The sequence below is a fragment of the Physella acuta genome, unplaced genomic scaffold (genome assembly GCF_028476545.2).
Source record: "Physella acuta isolate Inbredline_101_S28 unplaced genomic scaffold, ASM2847654v3 ptg000944l, whole genome shotgun sequence".
In the NCBI taxonomy this organism is placed as follows: domain Eukaryota; kingdom Metazoa; phylum Mollusca; class Gastropoda; family Physidae; genus Physella; species Physella acuta.
Window position 1 is genome coordinate 156,127 of NW_026732461.1, and position 25,619 is coordinate 181,745.

Below are 25,619 nucleotides of genomic sequence, written 5' to 3' on the forward strand. Positions count from 1 at the left end.
GCATTTTACCGACCACTTCAAAAAAAAGGGCCGCTACTCTTATTTTTCATAAATGTAAACAAACCAAATAGCAGAGATTAAATTCTAGGAATAGAGTCTAGAGCAGTAAATTTAAATAGTAGATCTAAATAGATCTACTAAAATAATTTAAAAATAATCTAGATCTAGATTCATAAGGTTCTAATTATCTAATAGCCTAGTCCTAGTAATTTAAACTTTAATAGCCATTAATGAATGACTCACTAATGAGTAATTTAATGAGCAGTAGAATCTAGATCTAGTCTAGTGACAAACATTCTAGGTAGTGGCCTAGGTAATCTATCGTTTTAGGTACGTAAAATCGCCCGCGACTTGTAATGTGAAAAACAGGTGACTCCTTAAATTTTAATAATTATGTCAATTATTTCACATTTTTAGGAGGATTTATGTTTTGAAATTTACAAAAATGTTTTAAAGTTTCATTTATGTAGGCCCTACCTATTTTAAACAATTGTTAATTGTATTAAAACTTTTCAGTAATAAATGAAGACAGGCAATGTTTTCATCAGATGCAACCAGTGGCGTGCAGAGGGGGGGGGGGGGGGGTGGACAGGGCCCAGGCACTGGGCATCCAATGGGGGTGATTTTTTCTTTTTTTTTCTTTTTTTTTTGTAATTGAAAAAAGCTGCAGTATGTTGTGTCATTGTGTAATCTTAATTTTTCATCAGTCTCCACACTGACTGCTGACTGATTTATTTATTTACTAATCTCACCCAAAACAAATTGTAATACTCAATTGTCTATCACTGTCTGTATAGCACAACTTTTATGGAAAAAGAGGGCTGTTGTATATAAATAGTAATTAACGTTACTTTAATAAATGCGGTCTTTATATTAAAGTGTGTTTCTAATATTTATTTAGTATAGTGTAGGGGCATCTGTTAGAATACTTTTGCCCATTAATTCCTATGCACTGTAGGGGCATTTTTAAAGTTAAAGTAAAGTAATTATGCCCATATTCGTTATTCATATTCAAGGAGATCCATAGAGTAATTATGTCCATAATTATTTTTATATACTGCAGGGGCATCTTTGAAGTAAGTATGCTTGTATTCATATAATATATTTGAAGGGCATCCATACAGTAATTATACCCATCATAATTTTCAATCCAAAAAAATTTGGGTAAAATTTAAGGGCATTTGCAGAGTAATTGAACCCATCTTGTTTTTGATAAATTGTAGGGGCATACCTTTATTTGATTTTGATGTATAATATGAATATACTAAAGAATAAGAATGACCATATTGTTTTTGAGACACTATAAGGATATGCTCAAGAATATATGTATCAACATATTGTTTTTTTTTTATATATTGTAGTGATATCATTTTAAAATAATTGTGCCTTTATCGTTTTATATGAATTGTAGAGCATGGTAAAAGTCGCGCTAAAGTTAAAGTATTTTAATGTAAAGTAGAGCTATCTGTAAAGTAAATGGGCGCTTACATAGAACTGGTTTTATAAATAGTAGAGCCATCTGTAGAGTAAGTTAGTCCACTTTGATTTAACGAATTGTGGGAGTTATAACGGCCCTGGTAGCCCTTATATATGTTGGACCTAGAGGCATAGGGCCGACCATAGCGCGGGGACCAAGGTTTACCATGCGTGTCTTCAACATGTACAGTAAGGCTGTATCAGTTCAGGGGAATAGTGTATTTAGTATTCTATGTGTTCGAAACCTTAATCTCCAATTTGGAAAAGTAGTGTTTTTTTTTATATTTTCTCAATGTATCGAGTTTTGTTTTTCTTTTACCAAGACTAGACGCTTTACCCTACGTATTTGATAACTTTGACATACGAGACAAGACTAGCATTTCTAAGGTCCGTAACTAGTACAGGCATCCAAAAGAAAACCTTCTGCATTGTTCCGAATACATTAGGGTATCACATTACGTGTTTTCCCAAACTTACATACCAGGCTTAAGGTAGGTGGGGTGGGATGGCTCACTCAAGTCCAACTATCGGCAACCATTTCAGGTCAAACAATTACCAGGCAAACCTGCACACATCGAGGTGTGACACTAATTTCTTCCTGTCGCAGTTCAGATGGGTGTAACTCACTCACATCAACCATGGCCTCAGTTGTAACAATCAACAATGGTGAACTTTGACCTTTAGTTTTTTTCCAAATTTAATTCAACAAAGAATATCTTACCTCTGTGATCGCAGCCTGGTCCGCTAGGGCAATGTAAAAACTATTTTGTAGGGCATGAAAAATACCCCCCCTCCCCCAACTTCCGGCATATCCCCAAACTGTCTCCCCTCCCAGAAATTCTACCCATTATTACATTTGTTGAGTCATTCATTCCCTTGGATTTATTTGTGTTCAGTGTTTTCAAGTTTAGCTAAGTAAATTTTTAAAATGCTTTTCTATTTGTACTCTGTTTGATAACATAATTCATGTTGTAATTTATCTTCAATTGTACGGCTGTTAACACTTTTAACACTGTATGATATATATATATATATATAAATATATATATATATATATATATATATATATATATATATATATATATATATATATATATATATATATATATTTATTTATTTATTTATTCCTTCGTGTATTCCTTCAGCGCACCGCGCGTGGTTGTCGGTAGCAATCTGGTGAGAATATGGATATTCATGAAAATTTTAAAAAATTGAGAGCCAACGCTCTCACGAATGTCCGTCCAGACATCTCACTGAACCCAAGGCGTAATTTAAACCGCTGCCGAACAACACGTGTAGCCGCGCCCAGGGAGAGACTTTCAAAATCAATAGCGATGATGGACTGACACACTACCTAGCCACTTATATTATAGATTAAAGCATTAACAATGAGGCAACTTTTTTTCATATTACTAGTCTCAGCCGATAAATTACCTAATAGAAGTATATTATTGTGATATATTTGTGTCAAATATTATAGATAACTGAATCTATCGTATTTAGGTACGTAAAATCAGCCGAGGCTAGTAATATGAAAAAAGGGTGACTCATCAAATTTGTGTAATTAATTCACATTTTTAGAAAGATTTATGTTTTAAAAGTTACAAAAATGTTTCAAACTTTCATTCATGTACCTGTTTTTAAACAATTGTATTAAAACTTTTCAGTAATAAATAAAGATTAGCGATGTTTTCATCAGATGCAACCAAGCTCATTTACATTAGCAACCATCTTGTTTGAGTTTTTTGGTAACATTCTAGCTAGAGATTCTGGGGAAACCACTCTAATTTACAGATGGCCGCTGTTTATTTATATAGCAAATCTTGCTAATCATAAATACCCTTTGGATGCCCTTAAAATGTATTATAATGATCAAGTAGGCTACATAAACAATTTTGGCATACTTCCACCAGAGAATGTAGATCTGGTAGTACAGAGGTAGGATACTTATTACTAGGTAGTGTAGTTTATAATGTATTTAAAGTCTTATAGTTAGGCCCTTACTTATGAGATGTTAATATCAAGCACCTAGAATTGTTAGACCCCAAATAGCACTCTAACCCCACAAAAATCCCTATAAAACTACTAATTAACTTCTCAGATAACAACCACTGCTCTTTTGATCACAGACAAGCAGATGATTTAAACAGGAATCTATTCGACTTTTCTTTTGTCAAAATTTCTCACTTGAATAAGACCATTACATGAACTTTTTTACAAATAGACATAATTTAGGGAACTGCCACATGGAGTTCATTCTCTCTTTATGCCCTTAAGCACGGGTTTCTGTTCATTTTAAACACATTTTCTTAACTATGGTTAGAATAATTCTTTTTTATGTGATTTTTTTTCTTTTTTTTTTTTTGATCAGCAATTATTGATGCTAGAACACAATGAATAACAATTGTCCAGATTTTCCATGCTATAAAGCTTTATTATTTTCAAAACAGAATTGTATTAACAATCATCTTATAGATATTTTGGAAATTTACATATTTCCATTCATTATGTTCACCTGCTTGCACTTTAGAAAAGTTGAAACATTGTTGTGATGTTTCTAATACATAAATTCTTGTGAATTAATATTTAATTCATGAATACATAATTATATATTTTCAAAAGTAATTCTGAAATACTGTTAAGATAAGTTTTATTACTGAGTAAGGTTAGTGAACAACTTCTAGAGCATGATATGAAGCAACAAGAATAATTATTGTGCATTTTTTTTAACACAAGGTGAGTGTTATTATCAGTTAGAGCTAAATGTTTCATGTAAACTTAATGCAAGGACGGAGCCTAATGAATAACCAGAGCTCAAGTTGTTGCAGGAGATTCAATGTCGGTTGAAACCTAAAACAATAGATTACTTAAGTTTAATAATTTGTGCTCCAATTTTACTGTGGTGTTGATTTTGTGTTTTCTGTTTGTTTAGGACCATTTTAAGATTGTAAAAATGTGTAACCTTGTGAGTTCTGTATTATAATTAGACTACTATAATTTTAGAAAACTATCCATAAGTATTTTGGATCACTGACCTAATTTGTTAAGATTTTTGGATTTTTACAAAAATTTTAATGTTTAGAATAATAAAAAATTAAATTCAGCAAATATAGCTGATTTCAAAGGGAACAACTGTATCCATTTAAAATGCTACTTCAATTCTTCACTGATGTTTCAGTAAGAATCAGATTGATAGTTCTGTGTCTTCATTGTGGAATAAGTCTTTAAAAAAAAGCTGTGTATTGGACTGAAAAAGTGCAATGTTAATTGAATAGCTTCGTTTCTCCTGGTCAGATTAGTAGCATGTTTGATAAAGAGCATTACTCATCCCATGGCTGAATTCATCTGGTGATATACATGACTGTTATCTAAACAGTATGACATCATTTCTCAAGCTTACACATGACGATTGCCACAATAACTACATTACATCAGTGTTTACTAATCAAATACTTGAAACTTGCTATATGTTAAAATCACTGTTACTGCTAGCAGTTGACTGAGAACAGCATTTTGTGTTGAAATTTGTTTTTAGAATTACATACTTAGATATTTTTTCTGTTTTTTTATTAAAAAAAACTGACCTAGATGTAAAAACTTATAAACTAACACTGACCTAGTTATGAGGCTCATTAGAAATTCATGAAACAGTATTTAGTATCTCATGTGAAGCATAACAAATTTGATGGGAGATGCATTGTCAGTGCATCAAATTAATAAATTATTAACTGTTGTAGAGAGCATACATATTTTTTTATATTCTGTTGTTGTTTAGTTTTCTGTTTTGTGGCTAAATTAGTTCCTCTTGCATTTGATATAAAAATGTATTTTGTAGGTGGCTCTTGTGACTTACTGTACAAAATCAGTTTTTGTTTTTGGGTTTTTTAAATGTGGTGTTATAAGCACTGATTAACATTTGACCTGTTTGAGTGACATAAGACTTAGAGATAACTTTTTGCTGTTAAATAGGCCTATATGAAACTTTGTTATCAGTGTCATGACACTAAAGTTGTAAACAGTTGCGTTTTTTTACTTTAATGTGTTTGGTATATAAAGTATGACAAAATAAATTTATCCAAGTTTAAAAAATAAATATCAGTTTTATGATTAAAATTATTACCTAAAATGAAATATACTGTTCTAAAACTGAAATATTAAAGCAGATGCAATTGTTGCTAAATCTATTTGTATTAAAGCTGGATTTAATTTTTGTCTTGGAAATCAGTTTGCACAAAAATATGGAGTACTTAAGGTAAATAAACAGAGTGAACATTTAAGATATAATTTATCACTGACTATTTATGTCAGCCTATTCATTTATTTTCTACTAGCCAATAGTATACATTACATAACATTTTATAACGTCTAGCATTAAGGTTTCTGCTACTACATAGTGGTTTTTAATTATTTTTTTAAAATGATAAGCATTTAACTACCATAGGTTGTATTAATAACAGTGTAATTATTAGGCCTTCAAGTTATTTTTGTATACACAGTGAAGAAACACACTTTAGCCTATGTTATCTTATCTACCATTTTTAAGATCGTGGTTTTGTAATTGTTTATTTTGCGGTGATAGCTGTTAATAATAACTGCCTGATACAAATGCTACATTTTGTATCTGTGTTGTTAGAATTAATTGAAAATGGAATAAAAATCTTTTTGGTAATTTTTGTTAGATTTCTTAAACATAATAATAAGGTATGTGCAAGCAGGATCTTTAATTAGTTTAAATGCTCCCACTTCAAATGGTGGCAAATCTCATAAACTAACCAAGTTCTGTATCTCAGCATTATCAGCATTTACCCATTTCTATTATTTTATGCTCCACTTTACTATTTTATCTCTACCTTTATTACATTTATGAACTTACTCTTTGCTTTAAAAATATTATGAAATTGTACTCCTATAAACTAAATATAACTTTATTTTATTTAAAAAATGAGTTACTTAAGAACTAACATTTTTGTTTCAGTTTATCAAGCAGTGTCATCTCTAGTCATTGTGCTCTAGCTGATTTGGATAATGTTTCCTTTACAGTAAGTCATTAACAAGGTTTGCCTTCTATACTTCTAAAGCATTCCAGAATTTATGTAAGCATTTCTAAATCCCACCACATTTTGTGTGAAATAAGATCAACATTAAAATACTTTAAATCTCTAAGTCAGGGATTTTTAACTTATCATTAGACCCTTTTTACAATGCAAGAAAATTGTATTTGAAACTATGACCAAATTTAAGTTCCATTAAATATGGTCTTATTTTACAATTTCATACCAGCATCAGATATTTTTATCATGTTCAATTTACACTTTTATCCCTTGAATTATGTTCATTGCTTTATTATCCTAACTACCTCAAAGGACTTCTTAATGTTATATTATCACTTATGCTGGCTTTATTACTTTTTTTCCAGTCATGTTGGGATTTTTGAATATTTCGTCTGATTTGCTGTACGCTAAATGCTTGCATTCCTTCACCATTCCATCCCGATAATGTATCCAAATTACAAGAGTATTTTATATGCTATGTTGAACTTGTTGAAGTTAATAGACTTAAATTTAAAAGAAAGCTTTATTGTTTTAATTTCTGTTAAGTTTATAATTTTACAAATACATTTACTTCAAAAATATGTTATGACTTAAGCTTTATGTAATTTACTGAAAAAGCTAACATTGTTCAAAATTAACCCAAACTTAGCACATTTTGTTGCCTATAAATAACAACTCAAACATTAAAAATGAAATTCATGGCTCTATTGTATGGTTTTTTATTCCCTTCCTTAAAATGTAATAAGAAATGAAAATTGTCTGTCTTTAAAGATCACACAAAAATATCGCATCTCGTCCTTCTACTAACTACCACTTTGCCAACACAAACCCACCCACTTTCTTTACCTCAGATCCAGCCTATGCTCTTCACCTTCCTCCCTTCCCCTCCACCCACCAAACACACCCTTATCTTACACCCAAAATTCCTGCCTACTCCCTCATATAGATACCTATGTATTATGTACAAGCAATTTAAGTGTTCAAATTGTCATCGTATCAATGTTCAAGTGAAGTCACTAAATATGCATTAAGTATTGTTTTTCAATGTTTCAGGTGATTATTTAATAAAGCAATATTTATAAAAATAATGAATTAAATTAATGTTTTATTTTAGTGCTGAACAAGTGCACTTATAAAGGAAATTATGTCCATACCTTGTGTTTTAATGAGCTTGGTCATTTTTCATTTTATTTAAACCCATTACTTAAATTACAGTATAATACATCATCTATTCCTCTTTGTGCTCATGGGGCAGATGAAAAAGAGTTCATCTGTTCCAGTAACCTCTGCATATAGATCAGCGCTATGCCCAGCCACCTTACTTACCCTAATGTGAGCTGGGTGGACTCAAGGATGATCCTTCAGACTCGAGTCTGGAATTCTACCTCGCTGTCCTTATATAATAAATATAAGCATTTTAATGTTCCCACAACATTATGATCACAAACCATCATGCCTTTTCCCCATAAGCTAACTTGCTTTCCTTCTGCTAATAATTTTGATTCTGAGTTATATTATTAATTGTTTACTGGCTCCTAATAAGTTATTTGGCTTAGTCTTCAAAATATTTTCCTTAAAAATAATAGAAATTAAACTTTGAATTATGCTGCCTGTTGTTCCAAACATGCACAAACCAATAGTTTTAATACGATGGAGTGGTGCATCATCGACATTTGATCCTGGTGGCCAAACTTCAGATGGTGGAGAAAGTTCAAGTGGGCAGCATTCAAGATTTTACCCTCCAGTATTTATCCCCCATTACAGGTGTGAACGTAGTGATTTTGCCCAGTCCATGAAGATAGATCGTAGTGATCAAAATTCTTCAGAAAATTACAATCCATTTGAAGATTCTGATGAACAAGCCAGTCTACTGTCTTCTGTCAATGTTGTGCCAAAGACATCTGGAGATGGGTACGAAGTCCACAAATCTGCTTATTTTAGAGGAGACAGCTACACACTAGAAGACACCAGAACTTCATTGGTAGACAAACATTTGCCTAACGTACACCCTACTCCGGAGACTCTCCACTATACTAGGGCACTTGGGATCAGATCTACTTTTAAAGCAGAAAGACCAACACGAATAGGATCACATTTCTCCAGAAACATAAGCAATCCCAGCTTGAGGAGAAAAGTCCAAGATAAGCTGATTGAAGCTACTAGCAAAACTGAGATGTATAGGTCTAATACTTTCTCTGACTCAAGTAGCGTTATGTCATACGATGTGAGAAATATCTCATCACCGGGTAGCGTAAACAAGAATGTTTACATCCCTTCATCTCGCCCAACCTCCCCATTCAGTACAGCCTCATCTCACCCTGCTACACCGAAGGACTTCCTTAAAGTGTCCCCAAGCAAAGCCTCCACATTAACAGAGGTATCTGCTAAGTGCACAGATGAATCCATTTTCAGTTTCCAACAAACATCTATGCCAATTAGCTCATTGAAGGATTCAGGTGTTGGTAGGCCTAATGACGTTTGCAAAACATCTCCACATTCCTCTACAAATAATGAAGCAGAGAGGAGGCCCAATCTAAAACGATACAGCCCATTGAATTTTTGGAAAAAACAATCGGAAGTAAAAACTGAGACCAAATCTTTCAAGAATGTTTCAGGTCAAGTTGGCCAATTATCTGTAAAGAATAAAACACTTGAGTGCAGCTGTAGACTTTACCATGCCCATTGTTTCCATGGTGATGTTATTAACTCTGATCTAGAGGCCAGAAAAGAAAAACGACAAGACATGATTCTCATGTCAATACAGCAAGAAGAAGATCATCTTTCAGAAGGCATTGACAACCCACGGAACATCTTCTGGATTCCAACTCTTTCCTTTCACCCATACCAAGTTGGCGAGCCCCCTGTGACATTCTCATCGCTTTGGCCCAAGTATAAAGATCTACGAGAGCACTTCCAAGTAAGTTCAAGTGTATTAATCAGAGAGCTAAAATATTAGATTTTTTTACTATCAGATAGAGTTACAACTTTTCATTTTTAATACTATATAGATCTACATATACAAAAACATATGCAACATTAAATAGCCCCCACCCCCCCTTTCATTAGGATAATATTAATTACCAGATTTATTTAGTAAAATCTTGCAAATAGTATTCTAGTAATCTTTGGTAATCTATGTACAGTGGTACCTCATTACTAGTAATTTAAATGGCTTGTATCTCAAATCAAATTTCTCCATTAAAATGCCCTTTAATCTGTTCCAGCCCCAAAAATGCTAACCCAGTTGTTTTTTATACATGAAAAATATTGTTTAATAAATAATATTAATATAGGATATAAATATAACATAGGATAATGCAAACAAACTGTTTCAATATAGTGTATTTATCTTGAAAATCAGCAAACTTGAGCTTATGTAAAATGCTGGAAGAGGTGTAGGCCCAGTGTAGGGTGGAGGAGATGTACAATCAGTTGCAAATTTTCAGGTGTTTCTTTTCCACTAACTGTTAAACCAGTTTCTTTCAGGCATCTCTTCTACCTCGCCCCCCACCTTCCCTGAAATTTTGAAGTGCCCCCATCCCCTGAGAAAAAAAGTCTGAAAAAGCTGTATTAAACCCACTAATCTGGTAACTCGTACCTAAAATTTTGCTCATACGTCAAAGCAAATTTTAGCTAGCTCGACAGCTCGTATGTAAAAAATGGTGTGTGTTGGGGCACTCCTATGTTGAGGTACCACTGTACTTCGGCTATGATGTTTAATACTGTTTCCTCTCTATTAATGCTGATATTATTCTAATGATAGAACTCAGGAATTCAGAAGTCTGTTCTAAGTGCTGATGCTGTGTTTGACCTCTGTACCTTGGCCTGCACTTGTGGGCCTACACATCTGCTACAGTGTCTTATAGATTTACAATTAATCAGTAAGTCAATATCTTGTCATTTGCCTACAGTACCCATATCAAGTCAATAACTTGTCATTTGCTTACATTAGGCCTTTAAAATATACTTGTTATATATCTTATATAATTGTTATTGATAGTCAAATGTGCCAGTTTATGACATTTGGTTGTGAAAAAGTGTAGTTGCAACTTGCATTTTATTAAAACATTGAATGGTCAGGAAGAGTTAATTGAACATTTTTTTGCGTGCGGCGTCAAAACAGCCAATGACAAAACGGCCCAGTCAAAACGACCCCGACAAAACGGCCCCGTCAAAACGACCCTGTCAAATCGGCCCCATCAAAAGGGCCAGCGATGTATGGACCCCGTCATATAGGCTCCCGACAAATAGGCTCCCGTCATTTAGGCTACCGACAAATAGACTCCCGTTATATAAGCTCCCGACAAAAGGGCTCCAGTCAATAAGGCTCCTGACAAATAGGCTCCCGTCATTTTGGCTCCCGACATATAGGCTCCCGCCATTTAGTTTCTCCACAAAACGGCCCCCGTCATTACGACTCCCGACAAAAAGGCTCCTGTCAATTTGGCTCCAGACAAAAGGACCACTGACAATACCGTTTTTATGGAGACTAAGTCTCCCGGCAAAGCGGTCTCATTGAATATGACACCTGCCAGTGGGACCCCTTCATCAACATTCTTTAGAGTTAGCTTATCCAACACTCTTATGTAATACAACCAGGGGCGGAACTACAGTGCCGCCAGACCCCGCAATGAGGGGGGGGGGGCGGGGGGCAAGCCCTTTAGGGGCCCACAGCCGACCATAATTAAAAAAAATATATAGTTAAAAAATATAATTTTCTTGCATTTTTAACTTGATGGTTGTTATGTAAAAAGATTACTATAGCTGCGATTGGATTATCTTTATTCTATAGACACCACCCCACGCTCTTGTATTCTTTTTCCCTTTGTTTTTAAACCACTGTGAAAGCCGAGTCCTCTTTCTCCTACAATCAAACTTATCAAAGATAAGTAAACGTTCAAACCATAGATATAGATATAGATTTAAATATGGGGGGGGGGCTAAAAATATTTTTGCGGGGTGACCCACTTTTTCTAGTTCGCCTTATTTTTATATTAGTTTATCTATTATAAAATATAGTATGTTTTAATTTAAGGGTCATCTATCTATGACATCCATAATTGAGTCGGTTATAGGCTGTTCCAACTCAGTGTGTGGGGAGAAGGGTCCGCACTATACCTTCCTACCTGCAATATGCTTGTAGGTTATCAAAACAAGATGCTGTTATCATGTAAACATCATGTAAATCATACATTTACACTTCTGTGCTCGCTTTTAAGCAACAGATCTTTTCTGTTGTAAATTAAACATTATCAAAAGTTTAGAATTGGTGGAATTTAGCTGTTAAGGGCTCGATTTATTTGTGAATTAATGTTGGTTCATGAAAAACAATTTTATTCGGGCATTTAAAAGAATTTATAGTGTTATTGGAGGTAGGACAAAATGGTTACTTTTATGCCAATAGTGGTCATTCATTGGTCTGGAGCCAATATGTCGGGAGTCATTTTGTCAAAAGCCAATATGTCGGGAGCCCATTTGTCGGTAGCCAATATGTCGTGAGCCGCTTTGTCGGGAGTCAATATGTCCTGAGCCTATTTATCAGGGGTTAATATGTCAGGAGTTCATTTGTCGGGAGCCTAAATATCGGGAGCCCATTTGTCGGGAGCCTATATGTTGCAAGTCAATATGACGGGAGCCCATTTGACGGGAGCCAATAAGTTGGGGCCCTTTTGATGGGGCTATTTTGACTGGGTCGTTTTGACGGGGGTCGATTTGACGGGGTCAAATTAACGGGGCCGTTTTGACGGGGCCGATTTGTCCCGGGCCGTTTTGACAGGGCACCATTTTTTTGGGATGCAGTTCTTGTGCACAAGGATGTCAACAGCTGAGTCTGAACATTTTTTGTAAGTCCTATCTAGGCTTCCATGCAGAAGGCAGGCCAGTTATTGTCCATTTATTGCATGATTCATTCTCATATTAACTTATATCTAGCTGTGTTGGGCTTATATTCTTCACAACTGGAGCAAACATTTAGGCCTATCTATAATTTTTTTTTGTGCTCTATTTATCAAAATTGATCTAACCTAATTGTTTAACTAGTGATTTATGAAACCAAGCAAGATATTTTGGTTGCCCCCCCCCCCCCCCCCCCCCAAGCCCAGCATATTCCTAACACCATTGCTCCAGACCTGTGTCCAAGTGCATCTCTCACACTTGTTTTTGTATAGTATGACCTGGTTCACCTGATTGCAATTACTGCTGAATATGGTTTAGAAACATTTTACTACCTACTCCATGTGTTGCAGATAACTGGATCACATCATTTTAATCTTAAGCACACAATTCTTTTTCAAATAAATAAACTGTGTAATTAGCTTTTTGTGTTGCTGACAGTATGACACACTGTTATCCTTATCAGAAGTGTATTTTTAGCTATGAATCAATCACACATTACCCCCTACTTGTTTTTACAAGTATGCCTACACAAAGATGTGAAGTCTACCTGTATTTTAATTTATTACTTGAGTTGTAGATGCTGTTATGTACTGATTTGGTGGTTCTTTCAATTTAAAACATCAAATTTAAGCTGTGGATAGATATTTTTAAAATTTCTTTTTTTTAAACTTAGTTTTCTTAAAGAGTCAACCTACTCTTAAAATAGCATAGCTCACAATCCTTTTCTGTTCCATCCAAAGCAAATTGTAAATTGTGAGTCTATTTAGTTTATTGATTTACATAATGTCTCCAACCTTCATAATTATACTTATTTTTACAATGTAGAAATTTAGGCTAGCTGTAAGAAAACCATCTAAAGAGGATTGCACCATTGCAAATAAAATACATTTTTAATGAATGTCTTTATCACATTTAAAGGAAGCACTCTTTGTCATTTAGGAGTGGATCAGCCATTAAATAACGGGTCTGGTTTGTTGCATTTGGCTGTGCTTGCCCACAATACAGAAGCTGTAGACTATCTTATGACAGCCAGGATCTCACCCAGATTAAAAGATAACCAAGGTCAGTTTTACTCTGCATTTGATAGAAATCATTTTGATAAGGATCTAGCAATGATGTGGGTTTTAATACTTTTTCAATAACTTTCTTGTCACTCAACTACAAAACTGCAAGTTAAAAAACGAACTGAATAATATTGGGAATTTGTCTCTCCAGTAGCCTACTGATTTAGTCAATGCTATAGTAACTAAGTATTTGTGTGGGTGGGGGTGCCTAAAAAATATAGCTGATTGTCCCATTTATTAAATACCAGGCATACTGACTAGCTTTGCTTAGGTTTTCAAAAAAAACATTTGAGATTAATTAATTGGTTATTGGCTGTTAATTAAGTAGATTGCTTTATCTGAAGGGAATAAAGTTATTTTGTTACCCTGCAGGGTCGGTCTGCAACCTCACAAAATATTAGGGGGATCGTTTGGAAATTTTTAAATATATAGCTCATACATGGAGAATTTCACTTGCGGTAATTTTGTAGCCCTCATCGTTAGCTTATTGTCTTACCAACAGTTTTAAAACAGTACCTTAAAATCTATGTTGAAATTACCCTGTTTTTCACATAAATTACAAAGGTTATATAGGGAAATATGACTGGTGAGTTTTGACCACTTTGTAGATTTTTCCCAGATATGACAAATTTTTCTAACATCCCTAGGTGTTTTTCTACCACCTCACAATATATCATATAAGGAGCTATATACTTTATCCAATATTATACTTTATCCAATTATTATCCAATTATTATCTAACTTTATCCAATATTAGACATTGCAATTACCTCACCATCCAAGTTTAGACATTACAATTACCTCACCATCCAAGTTTAGACATTACAATTACCTCACACCTCCCAATGTTAGACATTACAATTACCTCACCATCCAATGTTAGATATTCCAATTACCTCACCATCCAAGTTTAGACATTACAATTACCTCACCATTCAAGTTTAAACATTACAATTACCTCACCTCCCAATGTTAGACATTACAATTACCTCACCATTGTATGTTAGACATTACAATTACCTCACCATCCAGTGTTAGATTTTACAATTACCTTACTTTTTGGACATTAGAGATTATACCATTACAGATTACAATTACCTCACCACCCAACATTAGACATAACTACCAAGCTTCATCTGTTTCAGTATTTCAGCTAATTATGTTATGTATTTTCCTCTAAAGGATTAACAGCAGATCAAGTTTGTTGGAGCTCAGCTGTTAGAAAGCATATGGCACCTAGATACCTTTTAAACAAAGATTTTTCTAAAGAGCGAGCTCATCTCATGCCAAGCCTTCAAGACAAAGACACAATTTTTAAAATGGCCTCTGATGCTAAATATTTTGTTGATATTCAGAAAAAGTTGCAGGTAAATAAATAAACTAAATTTAAGCAGACAAAGTTATATATTTCAGGAAAAAATTGACCAATAGGAATCTATGCCTAGCACACTGACCAACATTTCAGATAGAATTTGACCATTTGGGATTGATATCCTGCATACTGACCAGCATTTCAGATAGAATTTGACCATTTGGGATTGATGTCCAGCATACTGACCAGCATTTCAGATAGAATTTGACCATTTGGGATTGATGTCCAGCACACTGACCAGCATTTCAGATAGAATTTGACCATTTGGGATTGATATCCTGCACACTGACCAGCATTTCAGATAGAATTTGACCATTTGGGATTGATATCCTGGATACTGACCAGCATTTCAGATAGAATTTGACCATTTGGGATTGATATCCAGCACACTGACCAGCATTTCAGATAGACTTTGACCATTTGGGATTGATATCCTGCATACTGCCTAGCATTTCAGATAGAATTTAACCATTTGGGATTGATATCCTGCATACTGACCAGCATTTCAGATAGAATTTGACCATTTGGGATTGATATCCTGCATACTGACCAGCATTTCAGATAGAATTTTGACCATTTGGGATTGATATCCTGCATACTGACCAGCATTTCAGATAGAATTTGACCATTTGGGATTGATATCCAGCACACTGACCAGCATTTCAGATAGAATTTGACCATTTGGGATTGATATCCTGGATACTGACCAGCATTTCAGATAGACTTTGACCATTTGGGATTGATATCCAGCACACTGACCAGCATTTCAGATAGACTTTGACCATTTGGGATTGATATCCTGCATACTGACCAGCATTTCAGATAGAATTTGACCATTTGGGATTGATATCCAGCACACTGACCAGCATTTCAGATAGAATTTGACCATTTGGGATTGATATCCTGCACACTGACCAGCATTTCAGATAGAATTTGACCATTTGGGATTGATGTCCAGCACACTGACCAGCATTTCAGATAGAATTTGACCATTTGGGATTGATATCCAGCACACTGACCAGCATTTCAGATAGAATTTGACGATTTGGGATTGATATCCTGGATACTGACCAGCATTTCAGATAGAATTTGACCATTTGGGATTGATATCCAGCACACTGACCAGCATTTCAGATAGACTTTGACCATTTGGGATTGATATCCTGCATACTGACCAGCATTTCAGATAGAATTTGACCATTTGGGATTGATATCCAGCACACTGACCAGCATTTCAGAGAGAATTTGACCATTTGGGATTGATATCCTGCATACTGACCAGCATTTCAGATAGAATTTGACCATTTGGGATTGATGTCCAGCACACTGACCAGCATTTCAGATAGAATTTGACCATTTGGGATTGATATCCTGCATACTGACCAGCATTTCAGATAGAATTTGACCATTTGGGATTAATATCCAGCACACTGACCAGCATTTCAGATAGAATTTGACCATTTGGGATTGATATCCTGCATACTGCCTAGCATTTCAGATATAATTTAACCATTTGGGATTGATATCCTGCATACTGACCAGCATTTCAGATAGAATTTGACCATTTGGGATTGATATCCTGCATACTGACCAGCATTTCAGATAGAATTTGACCATTTGGGATTGATATCCTGCATACTGACCAGCATTTCAGATAGAATTTGACCATTTGGGATTGATATCCTGCATACTGACCAGCATTTCAGATAGAATTTGACCATTTGGGATTGATATCCTGCATACTGACCAGCATTTCAGATAGAATTTGACCATTTGGGATTGATATCCTGCATACTGACCAGCATTTAAGGAAGTAATGAGCAATAGGGATCTACATCAAGGTCAACATGTCAGGAAGAATTTCAAGGCAGTTTTGTTGTATGGAGTAGAGATATGGAAAGACCTACACAGACAAGATCAGACCTCCATAAACAAATGTATCAGACGGATTCTGAATCTGAGGTTGTTGGACTAAGTGCCCAACAGAGACCTGTGGAGAATGCCAAGGTAGGAACCATGACATTACAATTAAGGAGGAGGAAGTTGCATTGGCTGGGGCTAACTCTGGAACATGCCATGTGCTTAGTCAAACCTTTAGGTAGGAACCATGACATTACAATTAAGGAGGAGGAAGTTGCATTGGCTGGGGCTTACTCTGGAACATGCCATGTGCTTAGTCAAACCTTTAGGTAGGAACCATGACATTACAATTAAGGAGGAGGAAGTTGCATTGGCTGGGGCTTACTCTGGAACATGCCATGTGCTTAGTCAAACCTATAGGGAAGTCAAAAGAGAGAGCCCCCAAGACAGAAATATAGCTGTCTTTTTGAAGAACTAAAGATCTCAAAATTCATAGCCGGAAACAAAACAGTGGAAGATTAGGATCAAGGCCCTATGCTCTACAAGAGGTAAGGAGGACTAAGTCAGGTAAGTCAAGAACTTGCTAATAGCAAGAGAGAAAATTGTATGTAATATTGAGAAAACTGCTTCGTATGTTTTGTATTTGTTCTCATTATATCACTTAACCAACATCAACATATATTTTAACTACCAGTATTATTTTATGTACTTATTACATCAACAGATATTTAAACTAACAGTGTATGATTGTTTTATTTGCAGACACTTGACTTTAATGTCAACACAGAATGTGACAACAATGGAGATTTTCTCTTGCATATAGCTGTCAAAGCAGGTAAGGGATTGTGCACATGAGTGAAAATGAGTGAAAACTGACAATGATTTTTTTTAATCCAATTTTTTTAATCCAAAATATTTCTTTAAAATTTGGAATGGTTGAATAAATAGCTTAACATGACTGGCTACATATTATTTCTTTTTAAAAAAGCAAGGATTTACTTGTGTTTTAAATGAAGATTTGACAAAAGACTTTCTCTAAAATATTCTAAAAGTAGGCTTTTGAACCTGATGATGATGGGGCAAGTCAAGTAGAGAACCAGTTTCAGTGGCCTCAGAATGGAAGGGATAGTTTGGTTAGCACTATGCCCAGCTGCTTTTACTTTCCCTAATTCTACCTGAGACGTTTGAATTGCTCTCCTACTCAACTTCACCATCCCAGTTTATTATCCGACAGATATTGTACACAATAAATATTATTGTAGAAAATATGAAATATCAGCAGCTATGTTTAACTTCTTCAGGTCTAAATCAGTTGCCTCTCATAATGGCCCTCATAAAGATACAAGGTGCTGACATAGAGCTTTGTAATGCTGATGGTATGACTCCCTTGATGCTAACAGCTATATCTGGAAACTATGTTCTATGTGATGTAAGTCACTGGATTCATAAAGCATTCTTGTTAAATATAGCCTAGTATAATGTATTACATCTCTACCAAAAACAAAACTCAATATTTATGTATGGCATCATTAAGATCAACAGTAATTAAATCCTTAAAGTACAAAGAGCAAATTTTAGGTACCTTTTTTATATTCTAAGGTTTTTTTTGTTTATTTATTTATAAATTTAATTGTGAGAGGAAATTCAAAGAAATGTGTTTTGTTTCAGATCAGGTGTAACATGTAATGTTAAACTTAGAAAGGCTTTGGATTCATTCATGTTACCAACTGTTTGAATACTTTTCTACTGCTTAACTTCAACTAAACCTTTACATATAAATAGTTTGATAAACTTTCTATTTACAATAAACCGGGAGTGATCTCCCCTAAACTTTCTCGAATATTCTTATATAAAACAACAGGGGATGGGAACTCGGGCTTTAAACATGATTTTTAATCCATTTTAAATACTAAAGTTTTAAAAATAGAATAAAATCTCGTAGACAAAAGAATTGCACACCAAGTGAACGCTAAATAAAAAAAGTGCATAATAGTGCGCAATATTATTAGTACTTTAAAAATTTACATTAGTTTTTTGAGAAATCGGAAGTAGCGTAAATTACTACTTCCTGTCAATGGAAATTACTCAAAATTTAACAGAAGGTAGAGAATTAGATCTTTTACTTACACGTGAAATTTCATTTATCTATCTGAAATAGTACTCAAGTTATAGGCTTTTAAAAAATTCAAAGTAGAAAAAGTACCACTTCCGGTTATCGGAAATCGCTCAAAAGTTGATACGGATCTACGATTTTGATAAAATACTTATATATGAAATTTCATCAACCTAGCTCTAACGGTACTCAAGTTATCGTGTTTACACACAGACAGACAGACAGACAGACACACAGACATACGGACAGAATTGCAAAGCCCAGTTTTTCAGACTGGATTGCGCATAAAACCTCTTAATTTTGATACATCTGGTTTGATAATTTTTTCCCGATTAAAATAAGTCCTCTATACTTCGGATGTGATGAAGGACTGAGGTGTGATACGGTGAAAATTGTTAAAATTTCAAGTGATTTTTGTGCACGATTACAATACTTTCTCTATACTTCGTATTTACGAGAAAGTAAAAAAGGACTTGACTGTAATTTTATTGGTTATTAATGTAATATGCATGAAAAGTCTATGTAATCATACTGAATTTTTAAAGAAATCTTTTTTTAAATATGGCAGATAATATATAGTTAAATTTGTAAAAATTAAAGCCATTTGGGAACAATCCATTACACTCAATGACCAGGGAGAGTAAAACAATAAAAGTCAGAACAATTGTTTTCCATGATAAAAATACACAATAGTGTTCTATGGTGTATAGCGTAGTATTGTTGTTATCTATATATAATATATATAATTCTCTTCTGGGAGCCGTTAGAAAACAAGCTGCAAGCGCCTCCTTGCAGTCCCCTCTCTTTCTCTCTATCACTATCACTACCACCCCCACCCCACCCCCACATTGTCTGGTGAGCTGTGGTCACGCTAAATGTTTACAAAGCTAAATGTTTACAAATCGTAGAGCCGTAGAGTCGGGTTTCTATTAGGGGCAGATAATTTAGTTCGATTTTAAACTTACAGGAGGTAACTAAGAAATAACTAAAAGGAGGCTGCTTTCACAGGGGGGGGGGGGGGGGGGGGGTGTTGGGTCAGGGTTAGGGGAAAGGGGGGGGGGGGGGGGGGGGTTAGTGTTTTAAAGCAAATATTTTCAGTGGCAGCATTGGTACTGTCGAATTCACAAATTATGAATTACTGAAAAGTAAAAAATAAAACGACATAGCGGCATATGATACGCTGCGGGTCGGCTCGTATTAAATAATATAACATTCCCAACCACCACAACACCCTCACTCTAATAATCCAAATTAAAAATAAAAGTGTTTGTTAAATTACTATCATATTACTAGTAATTATTTCTTTGATTATTTCTAGCCTTAATGAGACTGGAAGTAATTTTGTACTTATTACACAAATGTAAAATTTTTGTTGAAAAATATGCTTTCTGGCACACAAATTTGGACCCATTTGGAACCAACTTTTCATGTCTATTCATGTGTATTAAATTATTGTTTCAGGTTTTAATCTGTTTATTTGGAGCTGACCCAAATAAACGAAATTCATTGTCAGGAAGTAGTGCACTACATTTTGCTGCTGAGGGAAATCATAGAAAATGTGTTGAGTAAGTGATGTGTTGGGCTTTTTTGATACTTTGCAATCACAGGACCAATATTTAAACATTCAATGGCTCATAACTTTCAGCAGAACTTAGAACATGCCTTATCTACTAATATCTTGAAACAAATATGAATTATCAATGAAGATTTTCAAACTTATCTGTTCTCATATTTTCACAAAAAAAAGTTTGCTTTCTAATTTTGAAACTTTGCCAGAGAACTTTATGGTAAGATCTATTTGTCATTAACTTGTAGGTGTCTCATACGCCGAGGTGCAGATGTGAATATAGAAGATCATGAAGGCCTAAGACCCGATGATATGCCAAGTTGCATTGTTGCTACAGATGATTGCAGTGAAGTCATTTCTTCTAACAGGAACCATCGGATGGAAATGCTTAGTCAGCTGATCAAAAAGGTTCTTTTTTTAATACCATCATTTTGAGTCTTAAGTTTTTAAATATAAATTTAAAATCTAAAGTGCATCTAAACAGCTACTTAAAAAACTATGCACATTTTAAGCCGATATTTTTAAAATGTATTTTAATTAAACTTTTAATTCCTTCTTATGTTCATCTAATTGTGAAGTTTTTTTTTTTTTTAATTTATTCCTTTTCAGGTGTGAAATAGCCCCACCTTTCTTATTTTTGAAATAAAAGTTAAATATCTATGAACTGTTTTTTGTTTTATGAATAATCTCTGTACTGTTTTACCACCCTATAAATGTATCATGTTCAAGTATACACCTTATAAGGTATTGTTGTCAGAGGCGTAGTGACCCTTCCCAGGGACAAAATTTCAATTTGGCGCCCTCCTTTCCCCCCCCCCCCCCCCCCCCGAGCAAATTTTCAATTTGCACCCCCCCTCAAAAAATTCAGCTAAAATGACTTTTTATTTATTTTTACAACCCATTTTGGCGCCCCCTAGGGCCGGCACTCGGGGACAAATGTAACCCCCTGCCCCCCCATCGCTACGCCTCTGATTGTTGTAGTAATGAAAGATTTTTTTAACTATTTTAAAAAAAAAGTATGCTGTGTAATTGCCTTGGGTCACTGTACTATTGTTTCAAATGAACCTGTAAATAATGTGATTAAAAGATCTTGTATTGTTTCAAACCATTTAGGATGAGCTTGTCTCTAGCCAGCTTCTGCCCTCAGATCTCTCTGTTGTTGATTCTGATGGCTACACACTGATTATGACAGCAGCTATTTATAATAGGTTAGCCTACTTTATCCCGATAGCTAGAAATTTTATTACATTCTTATAAATGTTGTTATGTATGAAATGTAACCTATACTGGATGGTGATATCCAGTAATTTGTTTTGACTTAAAAAGGGATTCAAAAAGTTAAAGTTAAAAATAGTTTATAGAAAATTATTTAGAGTTCTGACATGTTCCTGCTGAACTTGTAGTAGAAGTCCTTTTTACATTTTTTTTTTCTTTATCTAATGTTTATTTTAACATTTTTCACTGTTAGGACTTTTAATTCACTCTCTTTCACATAAGATATCAAGTGCTCCATTGTTTATTAGAAGTTAGTAGTACAACAATAAATGCTCAGCACAGTAAAACTGGAATGACAGCTCTGTCTATAGCTGCCAGCTTGGGAAATAAAGAAGCTGTCAGTGTTTTGCTGAGGTAAATGACTCAGATTTTAAATCATATGTCTAGCTAATAAAATAGAAATGATTATCTGGAAAAACTACATTAATTTATTTCAAATTTTTAAGACACAAAGCCTGCTCGCTGATTGCAGATATGTCAGGGTACCTACCTCTTCATCATGCTGTTCTCAATAATCACCATCACACAATTGATATTATATTGGATTATTTTCCCTCAACTTATGTGGTATATTTGATTTTAGTAACTACAAATTTTTAGTAGCCCTAAATTGTTTTTAGGAAAATGCTTATTTAAAGATTGTATTCAATTTTAGCAAAATAATATGTATAGGCAGTTGTTTTTTTTAAAATACTAATACTCAGAAGTTACAAAAAGTTTTTAACTGATTTTAATAAATGAGCTGTACAGATTCTGCTTGATTTGTGTAGCAGCATAATACCATTAAGCGAAGTTACTTTTTTCAAAATTTTTAAAAGCTTCTATGTTGTTATTTTTAGGGCTTGTTTAAAGCAATAAGCTTGTGCAAGCAAACATCTATTCAAAAAAAACTTAAAAAGGCCTGGGAAAAGTAAGCACATTTATCTTCTACTTATGGCTGAATAAAAAACATTACCTACACTAATTAAAAGCAAGATGAGATTACTTTTAAGAAAATTCTTGCAGACATATTCTATACTGAAATATAGCAAACTATTACAGACGACAAAAGGAAATAGTGACACCTAAATTGCTGTCCTGTGCTATAAATGGAGATGCAGAAGAGCTTTTTAAACTTCTTGAAGAAGGGGATAATATAAACCCTAAGGTCAGTTTTCTTATACAATTATTCATATTCAAAATACTACTTGCTGAGAAAATATAACAGAAAAGCCAGTTAGGATTTAACAACCTTTATTTTTTTCATTCAAACGTTCTTTCAAAGTTTGAATTAAAATAATTCTATTTTTACAAGTTTTTATTTAACTTGCTTCCTCTGTCTGTCGACTGTCTGTTGTCATAGATCGAAACGCTAGCACAAATTTCAGGCACTTCTAACTGACATAAAATCTAACTTAATTGGATGTCTAATTAATTTTTTATGAATTAATTAAAATAGTGCCCAAATTAGAAGGCTATCTTATCCAATTATTCCTCATTATTTTATGATCGTAATCATGTTCATTAGGTGCGCAATGGTTTTTAGTCATTCAACTCTATTGTAAATTTTAAAAATTAAAGTACTGAAAGAAAAATTCATAAAAAACATTTTAATCTATAAGCTTTTATGTCATAATGCACTGAAAAGTAGAAAATAAACGACACACTACTATTTAAATAGCTTTTTAAAAAAGCGTGGGTCTCTTCCTAAATATTAGTAAAGTTATCCAATAGATAATAAAGTGACCTACGCTTTTCTTTATAGTTATTTAAATAGTAGTGTATTATTATATTTAAAGAAAATCATTTATTTTCTACTTTTTGTTGCATTGTTACATAAAAGCTTATTATGTTTTTTTTTTATCTTGCAGAGTGCAACAGGAAATTGGCCCACTTATTTGGCAGTTGAAAATGGAAATTTAGAAGTGTTAAATCTCTTGTTTGAGGTACATTTTTTTTAAAATTGGGGGCAGAAGCTAAATCATAATCTGTTTCAGTATTGATTAATCAAAATTCTCCAGCTTGTTAATATTCTTCAATTTTAATATCTTTACAAATTGAAAAAAACAACGTATAATGTTTTGTATATATTAATTAATACATAAACCCTCACAGTATATGCTCTACTTGTAAGAATTTCAAGGCTTGCAGAACATGCTGTAGTTAATAATTATCATGTTTTCCAGAAATGAAAAAAAAAATCCTGAGAGAAACTCATTTATTTATTTTTTTTATAGAAAGGGGGTGATATTCGCCAGAGACATCCAACAACAGGAGCAACTGCATTGCATGTGGCAGCAAAAATGGGACACTTTGCAATTGTTTCTTACCTTCTTCAATACTGTAAAAATTCTCATAAGAAATTTACGTCCTTAAAAGTAGGCCATAGAGATGTATCTAAAGTGCAAGAAAAATATAGCTCATTTTCCAAAACAATGCGTACACACAAAGAAAGACTTTTAGATATTAATGCTATGGACAGAGACAATAGAACAGCATTACAACTTGCAGCTGAGAGAGGTTAGATTATTTATTTTTATGTACATGCTGGTAGATTGGTTTTTGGTTTGAAATTAAATGATTTCAAATGTGGTCATTTTTATTTCTATAACTTCTCTTGAAATATTTAAACCATTTTGTACAAAATTTTAAAAATGTTGTGATTGATAATTTAGGTTTTAGTAAAATTGTGGAGTTACTTTTGTCCTATGGGGCCACATCAGCAATGCTGGACAATGAAGGCAATCTAGTATCATGCCAACAGTTTGAAGGTGTCCGCATTATTATTGAGTCACATAGACAGCAGCATACAAAGCAAATCATCAAATGTATCCAAGACAAGAAAGGCTTAGAAATGCTGAAACAAATTTGGCTGGTAAAATTTTTTAAAAGCTTTTAGCACAAAAGAGCATAGATTGTGTGTAGGGTTATGATACTGTTTTGTTTTTTGTATCAAATTGATTTATTACTGACCAATGTCAACGTATTGTAGCCTAGGTTTGATCATAATTTACGCAGTAAAGAAAGCAACACTCCATTGATGGTGGCTGCTGCTTGTGGTAACATCCCTGTTCTAAAATTTTTGTTAGAATCAGCTGTTTACCCAGAGGTCTCACAGTATGAATCAGAGAGGTAAAACCTTGACTCTAATTTTTTTGTCTCAGCATTATTTCTCATGTTTAGATTTAAAAAATTGGTCTAGCATCATTTCCTGTGATTACATTAACTGCAGTGACGTAGCTATCATAAAGTTAGCATAAGCAAGGCATAGGGGCCCAAGGAAAATAGGGGCAGTTTTCCCTCTTTAAAGTTAAAGAAAATTATAACTTGTTCATTGGAATTTTAATATTTATTTTATAAAAAATTATTTAAAAGAAAATGGAAATCCAGTTTCTTTTCAACTGTAGAAAAAAATCAAAAGTTCCAAAAAGCCCCCCCCCCCAGACCTTTCTAACTGTAGAGGTAGTGGCATTCAGTGGGGGGGGGGGGTATAGGGCTCATAGGTATTAATAGCACTATATCAATATCAAGTGCCCACCGGAGAAAAAAGTATGGAAGAAACACTGCCCCCCCCCCCCTCTCCCTCTCTCAACTGTCTGTCCTCACCATCATTCCATCCATCCACCAATTACAATTGAGCCTTTTTTTTTTAAAAACAGTTGTGGGTAGTGTTTTCACAACAAGCTAAGTCCAACATTTGTCAATGTTTTTCTACTAGTTTTAATCTTAATAAAAAAAAAAGTTTTGTTGATCTAATTCATCTTTAATAATATGAAGCTACTAAAAGATTTTTGTCCAACATTTGTCAATGTTTTTCTACTAGTTTTAATCTTAATAAAAAAAAAGTTTTGCTGATCTAATTCATCTTTAATAATATGAAGCTACTAAAAGATTTTTGTTTTCTGTCTGCCTGTCCTTTATGCATTAACACAAAACTGAACCAATCGCCATGAAACATTGGGAAGTA

General features: G+C 33.9%; 1 protein-coding gene across 6 annotated transcripts in view; it reads left to right on the top strand.

The window, feature by feature from the left end:
- The first annotated feature begins 301 nt into the window (after positions 1 to 301).
- LOC131953741 (serine/threonine-protein phosphatase 6 regulatory ankyrin repeat subunit B) overlaps positions 302 to 25,619 on the top strand; it is a 30,654-nt gene continuing 5,336 nt past the window's right edge. The window contains exons 1-21 of one of the 6 annotated variants that reach the window (XM_059317077.1): positions 343 to 369; positions 5,673 to 5,728; positions 6,452 to 6,515; positions 6,893 to 6,973; positions 8,114 to 9,444; positions 10,291 to 10,408; positions 13,362 to 13,484; positions 14,669 to 14,853; positions 17,481 to 17,553; positions 18,020 to 18,147; positions 20,293 to 20,396; positions 20,647 to 20,806; positions 21,512 to 21,606; positions 21,896 to 22,027; positions 22,120 to 22,240; positions 22,513 to 22,583; positions 22,715 to 22,820; positions 23,524 to 23,598; positions 23,890 to 24,172; positions 24,328 to 24,527; positions 24,645 to 24,784. In XM_059317077.1, coding sequence (XP_059173060.1) covers positions 8,131 to 9,444; positions 10,291 to 10,408; positions 13,362 to 13,484; positions 14,669 to 14,853; positions 17,481 to 17,553; positions 18,020 to 18,147; positions 20,293 to 20,396; positions 20,647 to 20,806; positions 21,512 to 21,606; positions 21,896 to 22,027; positions 22,120 to 22,240; positions 22,513 to 22,583; positions 22,715 to 22,820; positions 23,524 to 23,598; positions 23,890 to 24,172; positions 24,328 to 24,527; positions 24,645 to 24,784 — 3,428 coding nt within the window. In that variant the 5' untranslated portion in view covers positions 343 to 369; positions 5,673 to 5,728; positions 6,452 to 6,515; positions 6,893 to 6,973; positions 8,114 to 8,130. Of the gene's footprint in view, positions 370 to 4,226; positions 6,178 to 6,451; positions 6,516 to 6,892; positions 6,974 to 8,113; positions 9,445 to 10,290; positions 10,409 to 13,361; positions 13,485 to 14,668; positions 14,854 to 17,480; positions 17,554 to 18,019; positions 18,148 to 20,292; positions 20,397 to 20,646; positions 20,807 to 21,511; positions 21,607 to 21,895; positions 22,028 to 22,119; positions 22,241 to 22,512; positions 22,584 to 22,714; positions 22,821 to 23,523; positions 23,599 to 23,889; positions 24,173 to 24,327; positions 24,528 to 24,644; positions 24,785 to 25,619 lie in introns of those variants that run through there. The other 5 variants (XM_059317075.1, XM_059317076.1, XM_059317080.1 and 2 more) reach the window with 5 other exon arrangements.